The sequence below is a fragment of the Sphaerodactylus townsendi genome, linkage group LG05 (genome assembly GCF_021028975.2).
Source record: "Sphaerodactylus townsendi isolate TG3544 linkage group LG05, MPM_Stown_v2.3, whole genome shotgun sequence".
NCBI classification, from domain to species: domain Eukaryota; kingdom Metazoa; phylum Chordata; class Lepidosauria; order Squamata; family Sphaerodactylidae; genus Sphaerodactylus; species Sphaerodactylus townsendi.
Genome location: NC_059429.1, coordinates 58,328,042 through 58,351,633, shown reverse-complemented (window position 1 = coordinate 58,351,633; position 23,592 = coordinate 58,328,042). Strand labels below are relative to the sequence as shown.

At 43.0% G+C, this 23,592-nt stretch overlaps 1 protein-coding gene across 1 annotated transcript; it reads left to right on the top strand.

Annotated features, from left to right (window-relative positions):
* Positions 1 to 2,800: 2,800 nt before the first annotated feature.
* IL12RB2 (interleukin 12 receptor subunit beta 2) lies at positions 2,801 to 22,202 on the top strand. Its single transcript, XM_048497852.1, has 12 exons — positions 2,801 to 3,059; positions 7,749 to 7,863; positions 9,498 to 9,673; positions 10,909 to 11,086; positions 11,885 to 11,894; positions 12,742 to 12,880; positions 14,055 to 14,139; positions 14,324 to 14,376; positions 14,827 to 14,943; positions 18,509 to 18,608; positions 20,940 to 21,006; positions 21,647 to 22,202. Exons 1-12 carry the CDS (start codon positions 2,801 to 2,803, stop codon positions 22,166 to 22,168), a joined length of 1,821 nt encoding a protein of 606 aa, XP_048353809.1. The 3' UTR covers positions 22,169 to 22,202.
* The last annotated feature ends 1,390 nt before the right edge of the window (positions 22,203 to 23,592 follow it).

Here is a 23,592-nt window from a genome sequence, read left to right as displayed (position 1 = left end):
CAGAACCTGGCAGGCTCCGATCCCGATGCAGGCTGCAGCTGGGCTTGCTCTTTCCACCTTTATCGGATGCCCCGAGGTCTCTGATGGAGGTGCAGAGGGGGCGGCTGCAGTCTGCACCCAGCTGGGATCCGAGTTGGGTGCAGGCTGCAGCCGGCTGCTGGGCTGGGAAGAGGGGCTGCTGTCAGCTCCCCTTCTCTTCCAGCAGCTGCCGGCTGCTGAGCTGGGAAGAGGGGCTGTAGCCCAAACATGCAAGTAAGCAATGTTCACTTGTGAGTAAGCGGTGCTCTGCGTGAGGAGGCGCCTGGAGGGGCTTTTGCCTCCAGGTGCCATTTGGCCCCCGTTCACCTGTGGTGCTGTATTTTTTCAAATAGCAGTCCTGGCTGCCCTCTGCCCAGGTGCTCCCCCTTAATCTGGAACAGATGGGGTGTTCATATAAATATGGCAATTTACATATAAACATGGCAATTTATAAACATGTGAGGTTTACTAATGCAGGCATCCTGGATTGTTCCCCAGTAGCATCCTCCCAGCCTGTTGGAAGAAGACAATGAAGCCAGCATTTGTTAAGGCAAATTTGGAGTTCAGTGAATCTGTGAGCTGGTTTCGCAAAGAAACCACAGATAAAATGAACCATGGTTTCATATGATGCCTGATCTGAGCCAGGGAACACACTTTAATCTGATATAGTTTTAATCTGATATAGTTCACCTCTGAAACACTATGGATTGAGAATTGGCCATGGTAGAGTTTGGACTTCGTTTCAGTGACACAGTTATGTAAATTTGAATTCCGTCCTTAACAGTTTTATGCAAGACCCTTTTAGGTAGTAACGTTTCTTTCAAATGTAAAGCTATAGCCTGCTTTGGCCTTCCCTGCTCCCTGCGTTTCTGCCCTGATGGCTTCACAGCTTGACCCATTTGCACAGAAAGCAAGTGAGCCATGGGCCCCTCCTTTTTTGGCAGTTCTGTGAGTGCTCCTTCTAGAGCTAAATTTGCCCCTATTACAATTGATCTCCGGGTGACAGAAACCAGTTCATCTGGAGAAAAGGGCCACTTTGGGAGGTGGGCTCCATGGGATTATATCCCATTGAAGTCCCTCCCTGATATAATTCTCCTCATGTTCCACCCCCTCCAAATCTCCAAGTATTTCCCAAGCAACCCTATCTGGCAAGACAGCCCAGCAAACAGCTCCTGGCCACAGTACCTTACAATGAGAGAGAAAACAAAACTACATTTTTTAAAGATACGTCAGTCATTGAATTGTTTATTCACAAAAATAACTTTTTTTTAATTTTAGGTGTACATTTTGGAAATGTGGAAAACTGTGAAGAGTTGAGTACTTCTCTTTCCTGTTTATACTTAATTTTTAAAGAGAGGAATGTTATTTTCTACCAATAAACTAAAATTATTGAATCTGGCTCAAGGATCGCAAAGGACCACAAATCCCCCCATTCCGCTCTTGCAAGCAAATGATCCCAGGACCCACGTGGAGTAATAGCCATGGGTGGTAGGGAGGAAGTGGGCTGAGGCAAGGAGAGGCAAAATTCAAAATCATCCTTCCTGCCTCTTCCATCAGTGGAGCTCAATTTGCCAACTTTCCCCTCCCCACTGCAGCTTCTAAACTCATGCAACAATTAGTCCCCATGAGCCCTGCACCCCTGACTGCCGGGGGAATAACCGCAACTGGTATCTTCCACAGACAGATTCCTGCATCCAGTCTATTCTTAAGATTAACATTAAGATCTCAGAAGCTAAATGGGGTTCACCTTGGTTAGTGCTTGGATAGGAGACCACCAAGGAATTTCAGGGTTGATATGCAGAGGCAGGCACTAGCAAACCACATGAGGAGTCACTGTAAGTCAAGTGTACTTGATGGCGCTTTCCACCACCAACTTGTATGTGCAAATAGCTTACCTCATATATGTAGCACATGATACGTAATGAAACTTTCCAGGTGTGCTGCCCCTATTCCATCCATCTGTGCAACACATGAAAGTCAGGACTGACTTGTCAAGTGAAACTGTCTTCCTTTGAATTCTTCTTTCTTCAGACCTGCGCACATGCAATGTGGCAAACTATGTAATTTGGCAGCACATTAAAGCAAGATACAGGCCGATTACAGAAGGGGGAGTTTACCTACTCTCTTCCCTGCCGCGACATTTGGCGCATGCCTGATGTGCTCTTGCTTTCCACGGGGAAAGCCAAGAGCAAGCGCAAGAGTACACGGCAACTTCTTTGCACATCGGTACAAGGAACTTTGCCACACTGGAGTTCAGTTTTATAATAGCTAAGAGTATGGCTGTGTTGAAACAGATGGCACATGGGTGGGACAGAAAGGGAAGAAATGGGCAATTGTGGCATTTAGGAACAGTAGACAAGAATAGAATTAGTAACTGACTGTCAAAGCCAGCCTGCTCTGCCCCTCTGCTTCTAAGAGAATTTGATCCATAGATTTGGCAGATTAAACCCTTTCTGGCATGCAGTTGCGCACTGTCACCAATTCTTTGGTGCTGATCAAATGGCTATTAAAGATACAGCCACAGGGCACAGTTTCAAAGCTGACAGCCCAAACACAAAAGTACAGGAGAGGAAGAGATTTTCTTGGGAACATGGAATCCCTGAGAGAACAGGAAATATGAGTGTTTAATAGGGCATTTCAGTTCACACCAATGTGAAGGCCATTTGTGTTTGACATCTGGAGGTTAAAAATATATATATATGATATCCAAAACTGATTTGTTTTGCAAGGAAATCTTACAGTATAAATAACATTCATTTTCCCCCCTGCATGTAGAGGAAGCATGAATGCTAGTGCCACAGATGTGTTGCATGGATCAACCGTGACTTTCTCCTGCTTGATAAACAGAACCAGGCTGAGCCATGTAAGGGACACGGATGAAATAGCCATTTTACAAAATGGATCAAAAGTAAACAAAAGTTATGGCTATTCAGTCAATGCTCACGTTTTAATGCACACCTTTGGAAAGCAGACTTTTGTATGTAACTCTTCAGTACGAACTCCAGGGCTGCACGTATGCGGAATTTACATCATTGTTGGAAGTAAGGAGATGTCCCCATGTTTGTGAGCATTGTGCTTATGTTAACAGGCTGGTGGTTGGTTCTGAAAGATGCAGCAAAGACAAGGGGATGTCGATGCCGCTGCTATCTGGTATGGGACAGGAGTCATTTCATTAGGCCAAAGTGTGCTATATTGGCCTTGCCTTCCTTAATCTCCCCCAGCATCTTTTGGGTGGAAAAAGTTAATGAGATCAAGTATAGAAGAATGGGATGGCAGTCATTGTTATTGCTTTCCTGGATTTTACCATCACTTCCATTCATTTTAGTGAGTTCAGGCTAGCTCAGGGGTTGGCAACCTTTAACACCCAAAGAGCCATTTGGACCTGTTTTCCACAGAAAAGAAAACACTTGGAGCCCCAAATACTTTTTGACATTTAAAATTAAGATAACACTGTATATATATTTTTTTATCTTTATGCTTTGTATAACCAATTATAGTGTGTTGCTTATGAAATCCATGAAGTGCTACAGATGCGCAAAACAGGCGGTGCAAAAGGGACCCCTTTTATAACAGATGGCTCAGTAGCAGCAACTACATACCTGCTGTCACTTCCACCGTTCCTTGCAATTGGCCCTGACCAAGCCGGCTCCACCAGTCTTCTCGGCCCGTATCAGACTAACCCTTAACAAGCATAAAGCCCCACCCCCTTCTGCCTCAATCGCCACCTTCGCCTGTTGGGGAAAAATGTGCCACCAGTGCTTTTTGGCACAGGCATGAGCTCCTCCTATGACTCCTATAAGCTCTACTTGGCTCGCTTTCCCTCCCCCCCTCGATCTATTATAACGGTATAACATCATGATGTTACGTTATGATTATTGTTGCTTCCATTATATGATGTTATGAAATGATGTGATGTTATGACGTTATAAGAGAAGCATCAGCATTATAACGTCATAACATCACATCATGATGTTGTGACGTTATAACATCATGACGTTATAACATCATGACGTTATAACATCATCATGACTTTATAATATCATGATGTTACATTATGTTAATTTTGCTTCCGTTATTTAATGTTATGAAATGATGTGATGTTATGACGTTATAAGAGAAGCATCAACATTATAACGTCATAACATCACATCATGACGTTATAACATCATGACGTTACATTATGATTATAGTTGCTTCCGTTATATGATGTTATGAAATGATGTGATGTTATGACATTATAAGAGAAGCATCAACATTATAACGTCATAACATCATCACAACATCACATCATCATAACGTCATAACATTACATCATCATGACGTTATAATATCATCATGACTTTATAACATCATGACGTTATACAGTGATGGCGAACCTATGGCACGGGTGCCAGAGGTGGCACTCAGAGCCCTCTCTGTGGGCACGTGCACACAGAATTCATCATGTGGCGGGCAGAAAATCATCCCCACACACATATATCTAGGCTGGCCTGGGCCACTGAGAACGACGTGCGCGCACCGTGGTGAACAGGGAGGACTCAGCTGGTGGGCCTGGTGCCTGTGCTCCGGGTGGCTGCTGCCCGAGGGTGGTGGGCGCAGAGGAGGCAGAGATGCTAGAGAGGCACAGAGCGGTGTACGTGGGACTTGCTGGAGGCTAGAGCAGGCTGGCCCCTGCTCGAATGGGTGGGGTGGAGAAAGAGGGAGCAACTGGTTTTTTCTAAACTAAAACCTCAGCATTCAGGTTATATTATCAGGTTGGCACTTTGTGATAAATAAGTGGGGTTTGGGTTGTAATTTGGGCACTCGGTCTCAAAAAGGTTTGCCATCACTGCGTTATAACATCATCATGATGTTATAACATCATGACGGTGTAATATCATCATGACATTATAACATCATGACGTTATAACATTACAGATGCTACAGATGCTCAAAACAGGCGGTGAAAAGGGACCCCTTTTATAACAGATGGCTCAGTAACAGTAACTACATATCTGCTGTCACTTCCACTGTTTATATAATGTCATGATGTTATAACGGACCCTTGTGTGTTAGGGACCAATGAAGGGCAAGGAAGGTGGATAGGAGGTGAGGCTTGAGCTGTCTGTCATCATTCAGATCTTGGGGGAGGGGGAGTGAACAGCTCGGTCAGCTGCCGTTGCCACTGTGGTTCGGGCTGGAGGGACTGGCCCTTGCCATTGTAGGGCGGGAACCACCGCTGCCTGTCTTCTCCGCTTGGTACTGAAGCCCCGAGGAAGAGCTTCTCCGCCTCCATGCCCGGTGGGCTCCTCAGTGGAGGCCGAAGGCCAGAGGGAGCCGTAGTGCAAGGATGAAAGAGCCGCATGCAGCTCTGGAGCTGCGGGTTGCAGACCCCTGGGCTAGCTACATTTCTGGGTTGTGCCTGGGGCACAATCCAGTTTGTCAATCACTTTTAAGACCTACCAACAATGGAAGAGATTTAGAGAGCAATCCTAAGCAGGTCCAGTGGGAAAGCTATTCATGTCTGTTCAATGGGACTTACTCCAAGGAAAATATTGTTAAGAGTGCACTGTTAAACACACACTGAACTCTCTTTTTAAAATCACTAAAACAAAGGAGTTCCCTTTGGCTGACCATAATACTGGGCATGGACTGCATACCTTCTTTCTGCTCATACTTCTCTTCATCTTTTATGGAAGTGGTCTTCCACTGTAGAACACATGTTCCTTGGGCACTAGGCACTTCTGTTCATGGAAGAACCATGTTTTTCAGGAGCCAAAATGTGACTAGCATGAGAGGAATGAGCTCCACAGTGGAGAACCAACTCTGCTACAAATTATGAGGTGTGCAATTAGAAAGTATAAGATTTAAGCCCTAACCTCAAACATTTCTAAGTTCCCTCTGAGTAGAATTTTGCATCTTCTACTTATGCATTCAGTTCAAACATGACATGGAATTCTGGTTTATTTTAACTATGGTTAGTTATTGAAACCAGGATTCAGCTGGTAGGCAACTGCTCAAATCCTACTTTGCCTTGACAAATCATCACTGTTCTCTTTCAAGTCCTGATTTGATAGTCCATAACTAACCACTGTTAATGGAGTAGGCTGCACTGGGATGATCATACAACCCAACTGGATTAATTAGACCATAGTTTCATGTGATGTTTGAGACCTATAGAAATAACATTGTTATGAAGCATGGATGTAGGTTTAGATTTTTTATGGGGGGTGGGTGGGGGACAGGGACATGCCCCCACCCACCCCTGGGGACGTGGCCACGCCTCCCCAAGCCCCGCCCCAGCCTCGGTACTTATAAAAGCAGCTCTCCAAGGCCGGGGACAGCAGACTCCCCTGCCCCTGCCCCGGCCTCCCCCACCCCACCCCCCAGCTGGGCTCAGAGCCGGCAGCCAGCAGCCCCTTCTGTCCTTCTCTCTGTGCAGAGGCGTAGCTAGGGAAAAAGGAGCCCAGTACAAAATCTGAGTTTTGCGCACATACCCCCCCCCCCATGGGCGGCCACAGTGATGCTGGAATCCACCCCCAAACAGCATCATTTTCAATGGTGTTTAAACTAAAGAGCCCAAATTCTCCTTTTAAATCCACCTTAAAGGGAGAATCTGGGGTTCCCAGTTAAAACAACATTGAAAGTAATGCTGTTTTGGGATGGATTATCCCACACCCTGGGATAGCAACACTTTCAATGTTTAAACTGGGGACCTCAGATTCTCCCTTTAAATCCATGCCAAAGGGGGGGAGATTTAAAAGGAAAATCTGGGGAAATTTGGGGGGTGCCTGCTGTCAGGAGTGCAATTGTTAAGCTAGCAGCACCAAACTTTCAGGGTATCTTTAGGAGACTCTCCTGATGATAGCACCCAGGTTTGGTGAAGTTTGGTGCAGGGGGCCAAAGGTTATGGACCCTCAAAGGTGTAGCCCCATCTTCTATTAAGTCCCATTGAACGCAATGGGGGATGGGGAACCCCCTTTGGGAGTCCATAACTTTGGACCCCCTAAACCAAACCTCACCAAACCTGAATAGTGTCATCAGGAGAGTATCCCAAAACATCCCTGAAAATTTGGTGCTGCTAGCATAAAAATCGTGCCCCCTGCAGGCCAAAAACCAAAAAACACTTCAAATATTTTAAAAACCCACAAACGGGGGGCAGAGCTTCGGACATGTAATGAGGGGTTGAACTCGTGAAACCCCCCCTTACCTATGTCCTTGTTATGAAGGAATTGTACTTTTTTCCCTACCACCTGATCTACATATTTAATTCCAAAATTTGGCCCCAGTGTGAAGATACTTCTATCCGCAGATAGGGGGCAATTAATCCCCAACAGTTTTTTTCTGCAGACTGCAGAAAAATCCAAAAAGTACAAATAAATAAATAGGGGTTTTAATCTCTACAAAACTAAATAAAGCATTTTCTGCACATGCAATAGTTGTCTCTTGTTTTCTCCTAAAGAAAACATAAAGGCAAAACATAAAACATAAAGGCAACACATACCTATGTCGAGCTTCCAAGGAAGGTCCCTGAACAGCCTCTTGCAGCAGCTGGCCAGCAGATCAAACCTATTTTACTTTTAGTGTGCTATAATTTTTCTCATTAACAAAACCAAAATGAAATAAGCGACTATAAAATGAAATAGGTGAATGTTGAAAATCCTCAGCCATTGCCTCAAAAGGAGTAATTCATATGAAAATATTACTAACCTGCTTATATCTTAGATTCTGATTAGCTGCCTCTTGTCAAGTTCCTCCAGATCAGCCAAAAAATGTGTCCTGCATTCAGTATGGGGAAAATGGAACTATTACTTGCACTTGGAAGAGAGGAAGTCACACATACTTTAATACACTCTATGAGCTACAGTAAGTAAAAAATATTTGTGCCTCAGGGACTAGCTGTATTCTGGCTCACTGGCCCCTATTTCTCCTTTATGGGAAACACAAGAAAGCCCCAGATCCAAAGTGGGACACCTATGTGAAAAGTGCATTTCATGAAGCCTTCAGGCCTTTCTCCTTGGAGCCCAAAAAAGACAACATCTGCTTTTCTCCCATTAAAAGGAGGGACTGTTGGGTGGCTGCAGGTGGAACAACTGTGTGGACACTCCACCTGACATTAACACAGGGGGAGAGGGCAGAACAAAACTGTACTTTCAAAATAGCTCTCTGCCATGTGCTCCCCTTCCCTGTTTAGCTTTTGACAGGGATTTTTTCAAGTTCCCAGTGGAGCAGAGCTGTAACATTATGGCATAGCATGGAAGGGAAGAGAGGATGAGGGCATGGGGAGTGGGGGGGGGGGAGTGTTTGAATATAAAGAAGGAAAAAGTGGTTGTTGTGGGTTTTCCGGACTGCGTAGCCATGGTCTGGTAGATCTTGTTCCAAATGTTTTGCCTGCATCAGTAGCTTGCATCTGTGGCTGACCTCTGAAGATGCCAGCCACAGATGCAGGTGAAATGTTAGGAACAAGATCTACCAGACCATGGCCACACAGCCCGGAAAACCCACAACAACCAGTTGAATCTGGCCGTGAAAGCCTTTGACAACACAAGGAAAAGGTAGTTTAGTCTCCATATTAACAAAACAATATTTTCACATAGCAATAATAATATCATTTCAGTAGTTTAAAAGTATCCTAGAATTTTTCCTATAATTTTATTGTATTTATGCCAAAAGATCAAAATATTTGTTTGTTTGTTTGTTTGTTTGTTTGTTTGTTTGTTTGTTTGTTTGATTGATTGATTGATTGATTGATTGATTGATTGATTGATTGATTGATTGATTTGGTAAACAGCCCTACCCCCGAAGGGCTCAGTTATATATAACAAACAGTTATATTGTTAGTCATAAGTAAAATATTTCAAAGCCAGTGCAGATAACAGTTAGTGTGACAGCGTAAAGCTGGGAAAATATGGATTCAAATTATGTTAGTGGGTGACTTTTGGCTGGTTCCTTTTTTCCTATCCTCTCTTAGCTTACGTAATTGCTGTGAAGATAAAGCATAGGAGGAGCAGTGGCAAAGAAAGAGGTCATGGAAGACTAGAGCCCTGAATGCCACATCCTTGGGGGTGCACTGCAGGGCCACACCCCTTTTTGCAACTGCGCCCTAGCTCCAAACTCCCCACCTCCAAATTCCACGTGGGGATCAGGGTTAGGGCAGGGTGAACCTGTTTGATCTTGGCCTCTGCTTGCCCAGGTCCAATTTTAAACTACAGGCTTCCAGCCTGCAATTTAAAGTTTGATCCGAGTCTCTCTGAGGCCAGGATCAGACTGAGCACTGGAGGCTGACTGGCTCTAGCTTTGTACAATTGGCTCCACCCTACAACCTCCACCTGATCCCCAAGCCTGCAGTTTAAAGCTGGATCCAGGCAAGCAGATCAAATGGGTCTACCTTGCCCTAATCTCCACCTTGCCTAACTCCAAAACAGAGTTGTTTGAACTAAAAGTTCCCTAGTAGTGTGTGTTCATTCACCATTTTCTTTTGGCTATGCTCTCTATTTCAGGCTAACAAATGGAACCCCTCATGAAACACAGTTTTTGAGAATGAATTCTACAAGTGGTTCAGTGGATCTTGAAGCGAAATTGGATTTTGAGTCCACTTACACAGCTGTGGTTACTGCCTCAAACACTCTGGGAAATGCTGTCTCCCTACCATTTCGATTCACATTATTTGACATAGGTAAATATTAAACAAAAGTATTAATTACTGCAGGGGCACTGTGGCTGGGCTAGGTGGTGTTGGAGGTTAATAGAATACTCACTTTAATCTAAGCATTGTGTGTTTGTCATTCTGAATGCAACAGTGGTCCAAAAAAGGAGGCTCAATTGACTTCCAGAAATCCTGAATGTAAAAGATTTGTCTCAAATTAGTTTGTCATATTTATCTAACATACCAAACATTTTTCAACAGAATGTTGACTTGAGTGGAATGCTCTCAACTTCCTGACCATCAACAAAGATGCCCAAAGCAAAATTCAGTTTTTTTGGGGGGTGGGAGATTTTTTGCTTTCTTTTCTAACAGCAATCCCATCCCTCCCACCTACATATCATAAATAGAAGCTTCTTCTGAAACCTGGAGTGGAAGAAGCAGAGGGCACCTCTAATGAGACTTTTCCTTAGAATTTAAAATAAAAGCAGTGTAACATGAAAACAGCATAACATGCTCCACTGGGGCTGTTAGTAGGCATCTTGTGATAGCTAGAGGAAAGTAAAAACCTGCACGTGATTTTATGGTGCACTCTGCACAGTACAAACATAACATCTTTAGGACGTCATAAAAAAATCCATTGTGGGATTTTGTGTTCCCACAGCACAAGCGTTGCCAGCCAAAGTAGATCTTTTTTCTCACCTACAGGATGAAGCTCTGGTCAGTTTCGCAGGCATCCGCCATTTTGTGTGGCGCAGCAGATTTTCCAAGAAGAATCCCCACAGAGGCTCCCTCTGGTTGCAGCTCATCCATTTGTTATTTCACTAAAAAGTAAATGAATAAAGTTTGTTTAGCCTAGTGACCCTGTGCACGTGTCATTTTTCCTTTTTTAATTATTTGTTTTGAGGGGATAGTCTGTGAAGCTGTGTCCACACAAATATGCGCATATTGCAGCTTCTCTAATCATGTAAACGCAGCTTCACAGACATAACCCTCAAAACAAAACAAAAAAGTAAAAATGACATGTTCATGGGATTGCTAGGCTAAACAAACTTTATTCAGCTACTTTTGGGCTTATCAGCCTGTTCATACAAGTTCTGATCCATCACTGTGAATAGCACAGGTGCTTACACAATTATCTCATCATACAATGGCTGGAATGAATACAAGTTTATTTTATGCGAGTTAATATTCTGCTTACTTTTGAAATTATCTTTGGAAATAGTATGAATTCTTACTTTTTAATGTATTTTTGTCACCCTCACCAGTGAAACCTCATTCCCCGCTAGATATCTCTGTGAAATGTGATGACTTTAATTCAACAAATTGTACTATTTTCTGGCAAGATCAGCAAGACACTCAACTCTTCAGAATAAGATACAGACCAATTAACAATAATACCTGGATTCTGGTAACCCCTTTTAGAATACATATTATTTTACATCTGTGTATCATTAATTAAAGTTCAGATGTGACTTCCCAATTATTTATAAACTTAACTTCATTTTTTCCCTATAGCAGTCTATACTGAGGGAATTACATACACCTGATTTAGAACTAAATTATTTGGATGCATATGGCACATTTGGTTATCCTAAATTAGAAAATATTCCAAGAAAACCTGTAGTAGTAGGTGTACGCAGAGGTGGGATCCAGCAGGTTCTCACAGGTTCCCGAGAGTAGGTAACTAATTATTTGTATGTGACGAGAGGGGGTTACTAATTAGTGATTTTGCCACATGATTTTTGCCTTAGTTACGCCCCTCCTCTCAGCAGTAGCGCTCAGAACTTGAAGCAGTCTAGCAGGAGGTGCACCGGCGTGCATGGCAGCCTGCGCCTGCGTGCATTCCTCGGGCCTAAGGGTCACGCAGCTGCTGCATCCTTGCTACAGTCCCCGCTTCCCAGGAATGTTCTGCCCTCAGGTCAAAAGTCTCCCGCCCAGCCCCATTGGCACTAGACCACAGTTTGAATCCCACCATCATGGGAACCTGTTACTAAAATTTTTGGATCCCACCACTGGATGTACATATCATGTATTTTGGTGTGTGTGTGTTAAATGCCATCAAATCTCAACTAACGTACAGCAGTGCCAACAAGGGGCTTTCAAGACAACCAAAGTAGATGGCCATTGCCTCCCTTTGCAGTCTTCCTTGGAGGTTGTTCTTCCAAGTAATGACCGTACTTAGCTTCCAAGATCTGACGAGATCAGGCTTCATCATGCTTCCTTCCCATTCTGTATTTTTAGATACTATAAGGTACAAAAATCAGCAGTAGTGACAAACATGATCTATGTATTCATCAAAAATTCCTAATTCTCTCATCCTCCCAATATGCACAAGACCCTCAGCCAGAGATTAAATTCTACATTTCTCTTGATAAAACAGGCATCATAGACCATTCCGGGGTTTCAGGCTGCAGTCACTGTTTTGTGGGTTTGTAGAAAATCTGCCATTCAGAACATAAAGGAATAGCTTTCAGTATTGTTCTAGTAATGAGGCATTAATAGTTTTAAGAAATGCAAAACAGTCGTTGAACTAGGTTTCAATTCAGCCTCACAGTTCTGCAACAGGAAGGAAATATGTTCTAATATACAACATTGGTTCGAAGATGTTACCTGTGGTATATATACTTGATATCCCAAATGCTGGAATTGGCACATTTCCTACCCTGTGTATAACTGGGATGTATAACACCACCTACATCATGGTATCCTGGGACATAGGCAGAACAGTCATCCCTCTTCAATGAGCAATTGATAGTAATAGAAAAAGAAGAGTTTGGATTTATACCCCACCTTTCTCTCCTGTAACAAGACTCAAGGTGGCCTACAAATTCCTTCCTCTCCCCACAACAGACACCTTGTGAGGTAGGTGGGGCTTGAGAGAGTTCCGAAGAACTGTCACTAGCCCAAGGTCACCCAGCAGGAATAAAGGAGTGCGGAAACACATCTGATTCAGATAAGCCTCTGCCACTCAGTTGGAGGAGTGGGAAATCAAACCCGATTCTCCAGATTAGAATGCACCCGCTCTTAACCACTACACCATGTTGGCACCTGCCATTTTGCTTTTAATGTTTTTCTGTTTTTTTTTATTTTCACTAAAGCTTGAAAATATAACTGCTAGAAGATATGACCTACAAGGCCTGAAGCCAGACACAGAGTACAAGTTCCAGGTGTCTAGCAGGTTCTTTCTCAACAGGGGCTTGTGGAGCGACTGGAGCAAGTCATTGCAAAGACAAGCAGGTGATAAAATAAGCATTCACATTAATGTCAATACAAAGTCAATTTAACTGATACGGGGTTGGATCCAACTAAACTAGCAATTTCCACTGATTTCTCCTTCCCACTGCAGACCATCCTCAAATCATTCTTCTGGATCCTGTCCCCCCCCCCAGAGGTAGCACTTCATGGCAATCATTGGGATGCAGTGGGAAATCGGAGGCAGGAAGTTTTACTTCTGCTGATAGAAAATTTGGTCTGGATCTAACCCATATTGTAGGGGTTGATTGGCCCTTAAATAAGTTGTGAGGGTTGCACTGATTGTGTCACCTCTACATCCTGTTGCTGGATTTCCAGAGAACTGGTTGGACACTGTGTGAGACTGGAAGCAGGCCTCAATACGATTTTGAAAAAGATGTGCTGCTCACTTTTCTTGAAACTGAGCCTTGAATATTCAATAATCCTTGGCCACTGCTTTCATTTCCTCTGTGAGACATTTCCTCTGTAAAACATGACTTTTGGCAAAGATTTTTTAGCATCAAAGGCATAAATAAGACCACAAGTCTGATTTATGGTTTCTACCAAATATGCCAGATCTTTATTTGAATTGCAATCTTCGCACCACTGACCACCACTGATGGTGCCAGTTTCATTATGAAATACCAACTGACGCAGAAGACAAAAAATGTAAATGCCAAAATGCTCACTCCTTATCTTTTCTGTTCTAGATGGCATTTCATGATAATGCATCTGAATGGTAACATTTCAGTTATGACAGATCAATCATTTTTGGAAGTGGAAATTTTTTTCCCCAATATCTAACCAAGACTCCCCTTGCGTTCTCTGGTTCTGAATCAGTTACCTGAAAATAGATTTGATCACTGTTAAATGTGTGAGGAAGCAAATAACAGCATGAAGACAATCTGATCCCTTCTCTTCATTTAAAAAAAACTGCTCAATCAGTGGCAAAACCACTGTACTACAATAGACTGGGGTAAGGAATGGGCTTTGTTCATGTTGGGACAATATGATTTTGTTGCCTTAGCTTGTCAAAATGCTATTTAGTTTGTGCTATGGTACAATCTACAAGCAGTTCTTTTCTCATTTCCATCCATCTCCTGCATGCTACCCAACTCCTTAGCAAAAATGGAAATTGCATGATATTACAGAGCAATTCCACCACCACCCTTTCATCCAGCGCCATTCAGGCCACTTGATATCCGGTATTTAAAGAAGGATATATTCTCCCAAATGCAGAATATTATTCTTTTTTGGAAGATAAAGCTTATTTGAAGTTGTGGTACCCCGTCCCCTTGCACCTCCCAAGTTATGCTACTGTGTGTCAATCTTAAAAGTGAAAGAAAGTCCCATTCCCTCACTGAAAATAGAATGATGGGGATGAAGAACATACTTAACCACAATCCAGAAGGGTTGTTGAAAAGGTATTAGAACAGTCTGTTAATCAAGAACTCATTTATTTGAATACCACCTTTCTTCAACAAAGTGTGTTGTCCCAAAAGGTAATGAGCCCACTGCCAAAGGGAAGACTTTATATGGCAAAGCCCCCATCTGCACCTCAGAATTTCCCTTGACAGTCATGGAGCCTTTGTTGTTTACTAACATGAAGAAAAAGTAGAGTTTGGGCTTACAAGCTCCTTTCCCTTCCTCTCCCCACAACAGACATGGGAGGTGATATGGCTGAACCATCTGCTCTAGCCCTTTAAGAAGGGGTAACTAGGAGATAACTGTCTGTCCTGGGGGCGTGACAAGGACAGTTGGATAGGTAATCTCTCAGTCAATTTGCAAACTCAGTAAGAAAAAAGCAGCAACATCATTGCAATTACTACAGTGGAGAGGGAAAGGCCTTGTTTAGATAAGGTACTAGCATCTGAATTTCAGCTTTGTTTGTAATTGTGTTTCTCTTCCACATGAAACCAATAATACTATTGCTTCTTTCTTTTTCTTTCTAGACATCCCTGAAGCAGCGCCACAGCCATTTTCCATTAAAAATGTGCAGGCTGGTGATGCATATATTTTATGGATGACAGCTTCCACGAAGGCTGGAGAGAGTCCTAAAGGGAAAGAAAGTAATTATGATACTCCACTTCTACAGTTTTGGGTAGTCTTTGCATTATAGGTCCATTTCATATTTCAGTGGAGGAATGCAAAGAAATCTGAGCAAGGGACATATTCAGAAAGGTCCAAAGGTTTTGATTGGGCCCACAGCACAGCAGGCTGAGGTGTTCTTGTTCCAACCCCCACCCCTGCCCTACACTGCACATTTTAAAACCATTTTTGAAATGGTTGTACACAATCATCAAAAACAAAACAGAAAGGGAAAGAAAAAACATCATCTTATATAGGGAACGCAGCCCGCTGCACTTTGGGTCCAATGAGAAACAGACCTTGTAGCATTTAAAATATTTTAAAAAAACAGTATCTATTACATGAATCAATAACATTATCACTATGTATTATGGCAACTTAGCCCTGCCAAAATAGTATAAAATAGTATGAAGCATCAAAAATACATTAATATTCTAGCACTATTCTTATTGCAATGGTGATACACTGTCTCCAGAAAAAGCACTAAAACATTCAAACTGGCCCCTCCCCTTTTGAAGTCAATTGTCAGACCAGAACCCATTTCTAGCCCTGCTCAGTTATGTTTTAGAAAGACTGGTAGGGAAAGAATACCAAAGAATCAGGCTTTAGACAGAAGAATATGTTTTACTGTGTAGAATAAATATATCTCACAGGGTGGTCTCTCTAAGGCCGTTTCCGCACGGCCACGCTGCGGGGGTGCGTCGGCGTAAACAACGCCGACGCACCTCCCAGGACCGTTTGCACGGGCAGTCCCAGTAGAGGTGGGGAAGACAGCGCAGCCTGCGCCATCCCCCAAACGCCATACCGTTCCTCCGGCCTTCCAGCACATCGTACAGGCCAAGGGACACGCCCCCCCTGCCCTGTGCGACAGCTCTGGAGTTGCAGGCGGGGGGGCACGTCACCTGGCCTGTGCGACATGCCGGAAGGCCAGAGGGACGGGACGGCGTTCGGGAAAGGGGCGGAAATGGCGCCTTCCAGTTGCTGCCATTCGCACGGCAGCGGTTGAAAGCCGCTGTTTCTGAAAAACCTCGCTCAGGGAGCGAAGTCCGGAAACAGCGGGTTCGCGCCGCTTGGGAGTTGCGAGGCTTTGGGAGGCCATGCGAACGGTCTCCCAGGAATGCTGTTTTTAGCATCCCTGGGACGCTGTATTTGGCCTGTGCAGAAAGGGCCCAAGAGAGAGTCACACCCATACAGACATTCATCTTTTATAGGTACATACATCATAATTCATAATCATACCTGCATACATACATACCCTCTATTTGATCATATTTCTCCCACGTATGCTTTCTTCCTTAAAATCAAATTGACTTGTCTAACCTTCTTGTTACACAAAAGCTGGAAAGTTCTGTCCTTCTCTACCCTAGGCTACATGTCTTTTCCCATAGGAAAATGAGGTAATAAACTGAATTCTATATTTGGGTTCAATCAAGATAGACAGTTCCCAACATTCCTAAGGGTGGGGTTTTCCCCTGAAGATCATCTTCAGAGTGTAAAGATTTCCCATACATCTTGTTCACTTTAAACGGTTAAAAATGATTATGACAATTATATGTGATACTAATAGAATACATGTCTCATATATATACTTTTTATATATGCCCCCGGTCTCCTACCTTCCTCCCCCTTGTTCTCTGTTTCATTATGAGGCCCATTTTAGTGGGGGCCTTTTGGGGTCCCCCGAGTGGGTTTGGTTTTAGTTCTTGGATGCTGGTTGTATTGCTGTTTATTGGTTTTAATAAGGAGACTGTACCGGTTTTAACTTTCCCCTGTCTGTATATGTTTATTTGTACACCGCCCTGCGGGGGAAGGCAGTATAAAAATCCAATAATAAATAAATAAATAAAATATATTTCACTATCAGTTCAGTGTTCATTAAAATATAGAAAAACACATTTTCAATGATCTGATCAGATTCATCTCTATTCTAACTTTTGATTTCTTCATTTCTGTGTTTATTCACATAGGCCTATCTTATCTAGCTAGTTATGCCTTAAAGGTCTAAAAGTTATGCTCTCTCTCATGTCTCTGAACCTGTACCGCGATGTTATAAATTCCTTAGTAATAAAATCTTCCCTGATTTGTAACTGCTGACCAGCTGGCCTTTTTAGAGAATCATCTTAATTTTAAATAATGGTTCCTAATCAAATATAATGTTTAGGCCTATTCTCATGTCCCACAAAAGCATTTGTACATTAGGCATATATACTTAATTATGTGTAACTGTTGTCTGTTAGGATATATTTATAGTATCAAGTTTAAATCCATTTTTTCTCACAATAAAGAACCTTGGAACTGTACTTGACAAGGGTGCTGATAGTGCTGTCCATTTCTGCTAGTTCCCTTCAGAGTTCTCTGAAGACAGGGAAGGTCTAAATAGGGGTCCTCAGGCTTCCTTGATCCTGTGGACATATTTGGAATTCTGTATGTGCAGCAACAAAATGGCTGCCACAAAATAGCTGCTGCCGCAGGAGGCAGACCTAGACACAAAATGCTTGCCATAGCTTAATTTTAGTCACACAGTGCAGATTCTTGTACTTTGGTGGCAGTTGCTGCCAAAGCAATATTTTTAAAAATCTGCATAATCAATCAAATCTCCAATAGTCAATCAGAAGCCTATATGGCCCCACCTACTTCCTAAAAACACTCAGCAGGTGCCAGAAAAGTTATTGGCTAAGGCACCACATTAGGGACCCTGGTCTAAATTATCAATAGTACAGATATACCTTTCCTGTATATAAATGGTGAGCTAACATGATTTAATGCAAGAGACTGTCACAACGGTAGCCCTGTTTTGTATTTTCAGTGGGTTGGATCCAAAGCTGATTTTTCTGTCCTCTCAGGAAAAGTATTTAGGGGAACTTAGTGGGCTGCAATGGGATGGGAGAGGCAGGCAAGTTCCATTCTGCTTTCCATAATCACCACTAAATTTAAGGGCCTTTCCCACAAAGTAGCCTTGCATTTTATCTGGAACTTTTTCATATCCTATTATTGCAGAGTACTCTGCAAGTTTTACTAATCAAATCAAATAGGCGTAAATGGTACATGATTCTTTCAGCAACTCATCTTAACACATCTTAAATTTGAGTTCAAAGTACCTGATGCCGGGGAGGGGGGGTTCTATCTGTTATCTGAAGGCATTATGCGCACGATGAGAGGCATGTCAACATTACCTGTCACAGGTTGACCCGTAAAGAGAAGTTTTTGGAAGAACTGATTATAGGGGTAGGATGGGGAATATGGTTCAAATGAAATCCTACCTAGCAAGCATCATTGTGAAAATAATCCCCACAGCTGAAAGTCATTGGTTTTGCATGCATTCTTACTGCTTGCATGACGATATAGACTGGTAAATTGTTTATTCTGGAAAACACATACACACCCCAGCAGCAGCACATCTCATTTGCATACTAGAACCAGGGTTAAGTCAAAGCATTAGAGGCAAAACATGTTTGATTCTTAACTACATGTGGGAGTTTCTAAGCTTTCCTTTGCACACCTTACAAGTTGGCATACAGAACTATTCATTTTGCTCTTTATAAACAGGTCTTGCATTTGCTGATGTACCTGGCTGGGCTCCCCATGCAGCCCTTTGGATTATAAGTTTTCCCATCTTGGCCTGCTGTGCAATGTATGCTGGGCTAAAGTAAGTGAACATGTCTTTTCTTTAAAATGCATAATCATGTAAAGGGTATAACGGACAGAAAGTGATAATGATGACATGCTTGATATGTATCACAAAATTAGCTCAGAAATGTGCACAGGGGAAAAAAGTGTTCAGATTTGCACAGCACTCCTTCCACTACAATCGGCACTTTCATACATGCTGCATCTTTCTACATGCAGAATTTTCAGAACTAGAATGCAAAGCACCTATGTGCAGATTACACTGAGGTGAATATGGTTCTACAAGGCTTCCCCACAGAAGGCCATCTATCCTTGATTTTTTTCAACCTGTACATGTAGACAGCATTCCAATGAAGCCATACTATTCTGCGAATCTGAAATATTGCATGGATTTGTTCTAGCACATCTCCCTAAAATTTGAAATCATGGAACTCAAACGGTTTTCAAATTCCAAACTGATAAGTAAACTATAGAATATGCATACATGCTGCATAATGCACTTTTAGTCCGCTTTCAATATAACAATTGTTGGCCCATTGTGCACGACCACATTATAAAAAATTGCCTTATCAAAAATTGCATTATGCACTACCACCTTAGGCTGTTTGTTTTTGAACATAAGAACATAAGAACAAGCCAGCTGGATCAGACCAGAGTCCATCTAGTCCAGCTCTCTGCTACTCGCAGTGGCCCACCAGGTGCCTTTGGGATCTCTGAGTGGGGTTTCCCACAGCTGTTTGTGCAGTTGCCTTCCAAGCGAGCAACAGATCCTCACCCCCACCACTGGCCTTGAAGGTTCCCTCCAGTTCACCCAAGTCACCTTCTTTTGGCTGTGGCCAGCATTTTGGAGCAGACGCAGCCTCCTCCAGCTGGGGAAGCAGAGGCCAGCACAGAGGAAGGACTCTGGGAGGTCAGAAGCTGCTGCTCTGGCCAAAGGTGCCAGTGCAATCTGAAGGATGTTATTGCCAGAAATGTGCATGTGTGCTTAATGGTAAATGTCTCCTTCTTTTGATGCTTCATTTGCATGATATTTTGTTGAAACAATAGAATACTGGCATTTAAGCAAAAAAAATCCATTTGATCACTTTCAGATGGGTGGAACTCTGATGGGGGAGAAGAGAGAAAAGCTGAGGAGAGTATAACACAGTGCCATCTCTCCTGTTTTCCCTTTGAAGCAAGGCGAGAAGGGGAGGAATTCAGGCTTTCTCTGCTTATTGCAAAAGCAGGGCTTTTGAGATCTGCTGCGAACTGACTACAGGGGCAGTTTAAAAACTCAAAAACAGCCCTAAAAGAAATGCATGCTCACTGTGGGCCACATCGCATGTGCATAATAGACCATTTACAAATTAATGTTGCTATGCAACATAGTAAATCCAGCTGCAAAGTGCATTGGAAGTAGATTTAAAGGGCATTATTTGGCATGTGTGTAAGAGTCCAATGGTAAATCTACCAGTATTTGTCCTGCCTTTCCTCAAAAGATCTCAGGGCAGCATACATGGCTCATTTCCCATTTTATCTTCACAACCATCCTATGTCAAGTAAATGCTACAGGCCCATAATCGCTAAGTGAGCTTCATGGCTTAGAGCCAAATTACACGATACATTTCTTCACTTGTTGACACTAGTAGGCCATGTTCCCTGTAGCCATACAACCAATGAAGGAAACTGATTCTACTTAGAGAGAGGCATCAAGTGGGTTCAGAATGGCATCACGGGTGAGGGGTCCTGCCTCCCCCCTAAGTAGTTTCCCCCATAAATATTGCAGTGGGGGAGTTACAAGAGGCTTGTTTTGTGAAAGTAACATACACATCCAATTTTTGATACATGAATTCCCTCATATTTTACTAAATTAAGCTATGGAATTTTACAGTATCTCAGATAAGACTAAGCCAAGCTGTAGCTCATAAGTAACCGAAGCTAGTAGGGGTATGTTACCACTCTGCTGAGCAAAGTTTCTTATTTTCAATTAGTTAAAATATTTTACCCACATTTCCTTTGGACTTAAATCTGCCTTCCTGCAAACTGAGAAGGCTTCTTCCAGATTAAGTGTTTGTTTTTTCTATTGGAGGTAGAACCATTTAAGTTGGACAAAGGTTCCTTAGTGCACCTGGAGGATGGTTGGATCATCAAACTCTTGGTAGCTCAAGTCAAAAGAATTAAATTAACAGTCCTCATGGAGGGAGCATGGATTCCTCCTCCTCCTCCTCTAGTTATTGAACTTAGAACTTCAAAAATGTACTTTATATGAGCAAAACTGTGGGGAGCATTCCACCTGGAAGCCTAAGTATGCATTGTTTTGCGCCACTTTCTGCTAGTGGTTTCTCACTCTTTTTTTTGTGAACATCTCTAGGTGGTACAATAAAGCTGTCCCAGATCCTGCCAATTCTTCGTGGGCTAAAAAATTCCTATCTGTGGAGGTAAGCCTCTTTACTTGGAATCTCTAATGCAATCATGTTAGCTGAGTTGCTAGTTTCCCTACCTGAAAAATACACATGAGGTTGAAGAAGGTGATCAGAGCAGGCAAATGTTTGCAGCAAACAGGCTGTGGATAATCATAGGCTCATGTTTGTGAGTCTTCCTCCTGTTAAAAGCAATTGCATTCAGGAAAAAATGCAATTTTCCAGGAGGAACAATTTTTTATCTTGTAATTTTCTCTTGTTACCTGGTAAAAGTTCAGTAGGTTGAGCACTAAAAGAGCTTTTGACAACATATACAGTTTGGCAGAGTGGTCTTAAAATTGGGGTGTTGTGTGTTTTCCGTGTTCTAGTAGCATTTCCAGTATGGCTGTGTTCTAGTAGCATTTTCTCCTGATGTTTCGCCTGCATCTGTGAAGATGCCAGCCACAGATGCAGGTGAAACGTCAGGAGAAAATGCTGCTAGAACATGGCCATACAGTCTGGAAATCACGCAATACCCCAGTGATTCCGGCCATGAAAGTCTTCGACAATACATGATCTTAAAATACTGGCTCCTGTGCAAATAGGAAGTGTGCATTTTGATCAAGATTTATACTTATGCATGAATTATCATCATACTGATGTTTCTCTTTCTTGTTAGAATGAGCTGAGTTTTTTCCCCAGTCAGTTCCTAAATAATCTAGACAACTTGGGAGATCCTGCAATTCTACAAATAGAAGAAGTCTTGATGAAAAGGCAGTCTCGTGGTTTTGAGGATGTGCTGTTTTCAGAAAGAATAGAGAAAATGGAAAGCCACAAGTGGCCATCTAATAGTTTCCAAGAAGAAAATCCCACCATGAACAAGCTAAACCACCACCCTTTGATTAGTGACACCCAAGATCAGCAACCGTTACTCTTCTTATACAAGAAAATTGCATCTGAAGAACCAAATCAGGGGCAGATATTTTCTGATTACCTTGTCAACCCACTTGAAGATACAACTGTAGACTATTTGCCTTCGCCCATTCTGCCCTCCACTACGGACACAGTTGAAGAAAGCAATGAAGCAGAATTAAATTCATTTAATATTTTCCCAAGAACCTTTCTACCTCAGACATTTTCTATTGGTGGAAAACTTACTCTAGATGCTATAAGAATGGATTATAATACTTTCACAGATTAAGCCATTATGAATTCATGGTACTCTGCTTAAAATTATTTACACAGAGGCTCCTTCTGCACATACAGAATAATGCACTTTCAATCCACTTTCAATGCACTTTGCAGCTGCATTGTACTTTACAAAATAGCAAAATCCACTTGCAAACAATTGTGAATGTGGATTGAAAGTACATTATTCTGCATGTGCAGAAGGGGGCAGAGAGCAAAGTATATGCAACAGCCACCCATAAAATATCTGGTGAAATTTTGTACAGTATATAAAACAGCTGGATAACTTTGTAGCTGGCTATAATGAATTTCAGCTTCATGTGTTAGCTTTATCTTGTTCCCTTACATCAAGTGAGACTGAGGCAGAAACAAGCTACTTCCAAGTCTAGTCTTTCAAGTCACTGTCATCTTGCCTCCATCGTATGCAGCCATTCCGCATGGTCAGGGGTCGGGAACCCGCGGCTCGCAAGCCGCAAACGGCTCCTGACTACTTGCAGTGCGGCTCCCGGCATGGCTGCCCCTTCCTGGGGTCTCGCATTAGCTCACAAGTCTTGTCTCCGTACTGTTTAGATCTCTACTCGGCTCCCCCCCCCTCTCCTCTGTGCTGGAAGGACGTTTTGCCTCCCCTCTCTCCCCTCCCCTCCTCTGTGCCGGAAGAACATTTTGTGCACGCTTTACTTGCCGGAAGAACGCTGAACCTTTTGCACTTGCATTACTGCACTGCTCGCCCGCCCGCCCTGTGCCCTCCCCACACCCGGCCATGGTCATTCATGTGCAGCCCTCCTGTGAGAGGAGAGGGAGAGAAGCACAGGACAGAGAATGGAGCAAGAGAGAGAGAAAAGCAGAGGTGAGAGAATGGAGCGAGCGAGAGAGAGAGAAGCAGAGGTGAGAGAATGGAGCAAGAGAGAGAGAGAGAGAAGCAGAGGTGAGAGAATGGAGCAAGAGAGAGAGAGAAGCAGAGGAAAGAGAACGGAGCAAGAGAGAGAGAGAGAGAGAGAAGCAGAGGCGAGAGAATGGAGCAAGAGAGAGAGAGAAGCAGAGGAAAGAGAACGGAGCAAGAGAGAGAGAGAGAGAGAAGCAGAGGCGAGAGAATGGAGCAAGAGAGAGAGAGAGAAGCAGAGGAAAGAGAATGGAGCAAGAGAGAGAGAAAAGCAGAGGTGAGATAATGGAGCGAGAGAGAGAGAGAGAAGCAGAGGAAAGAGAACGGAGCAAGAGACAGAGAAAAGCAGAGGTGAGAGAATGGAGCAAGAGAGAGAGAGAAGCAGACGTGAGAGAACGGATCAAGAGAGAGAGAGAGAAGCAGAGGAAAGAGAACGGAGCAAGAGAGAGAGAGAAGCAGAGGCGAGAGAATGGAGCAAGAGAGAGAGAGAAGCAGAGGTGAGAGAATGGAGCAAGAGAGAGAGAGAAGCAGAGGTGAGAGAATGGAGCAAGAGAGAG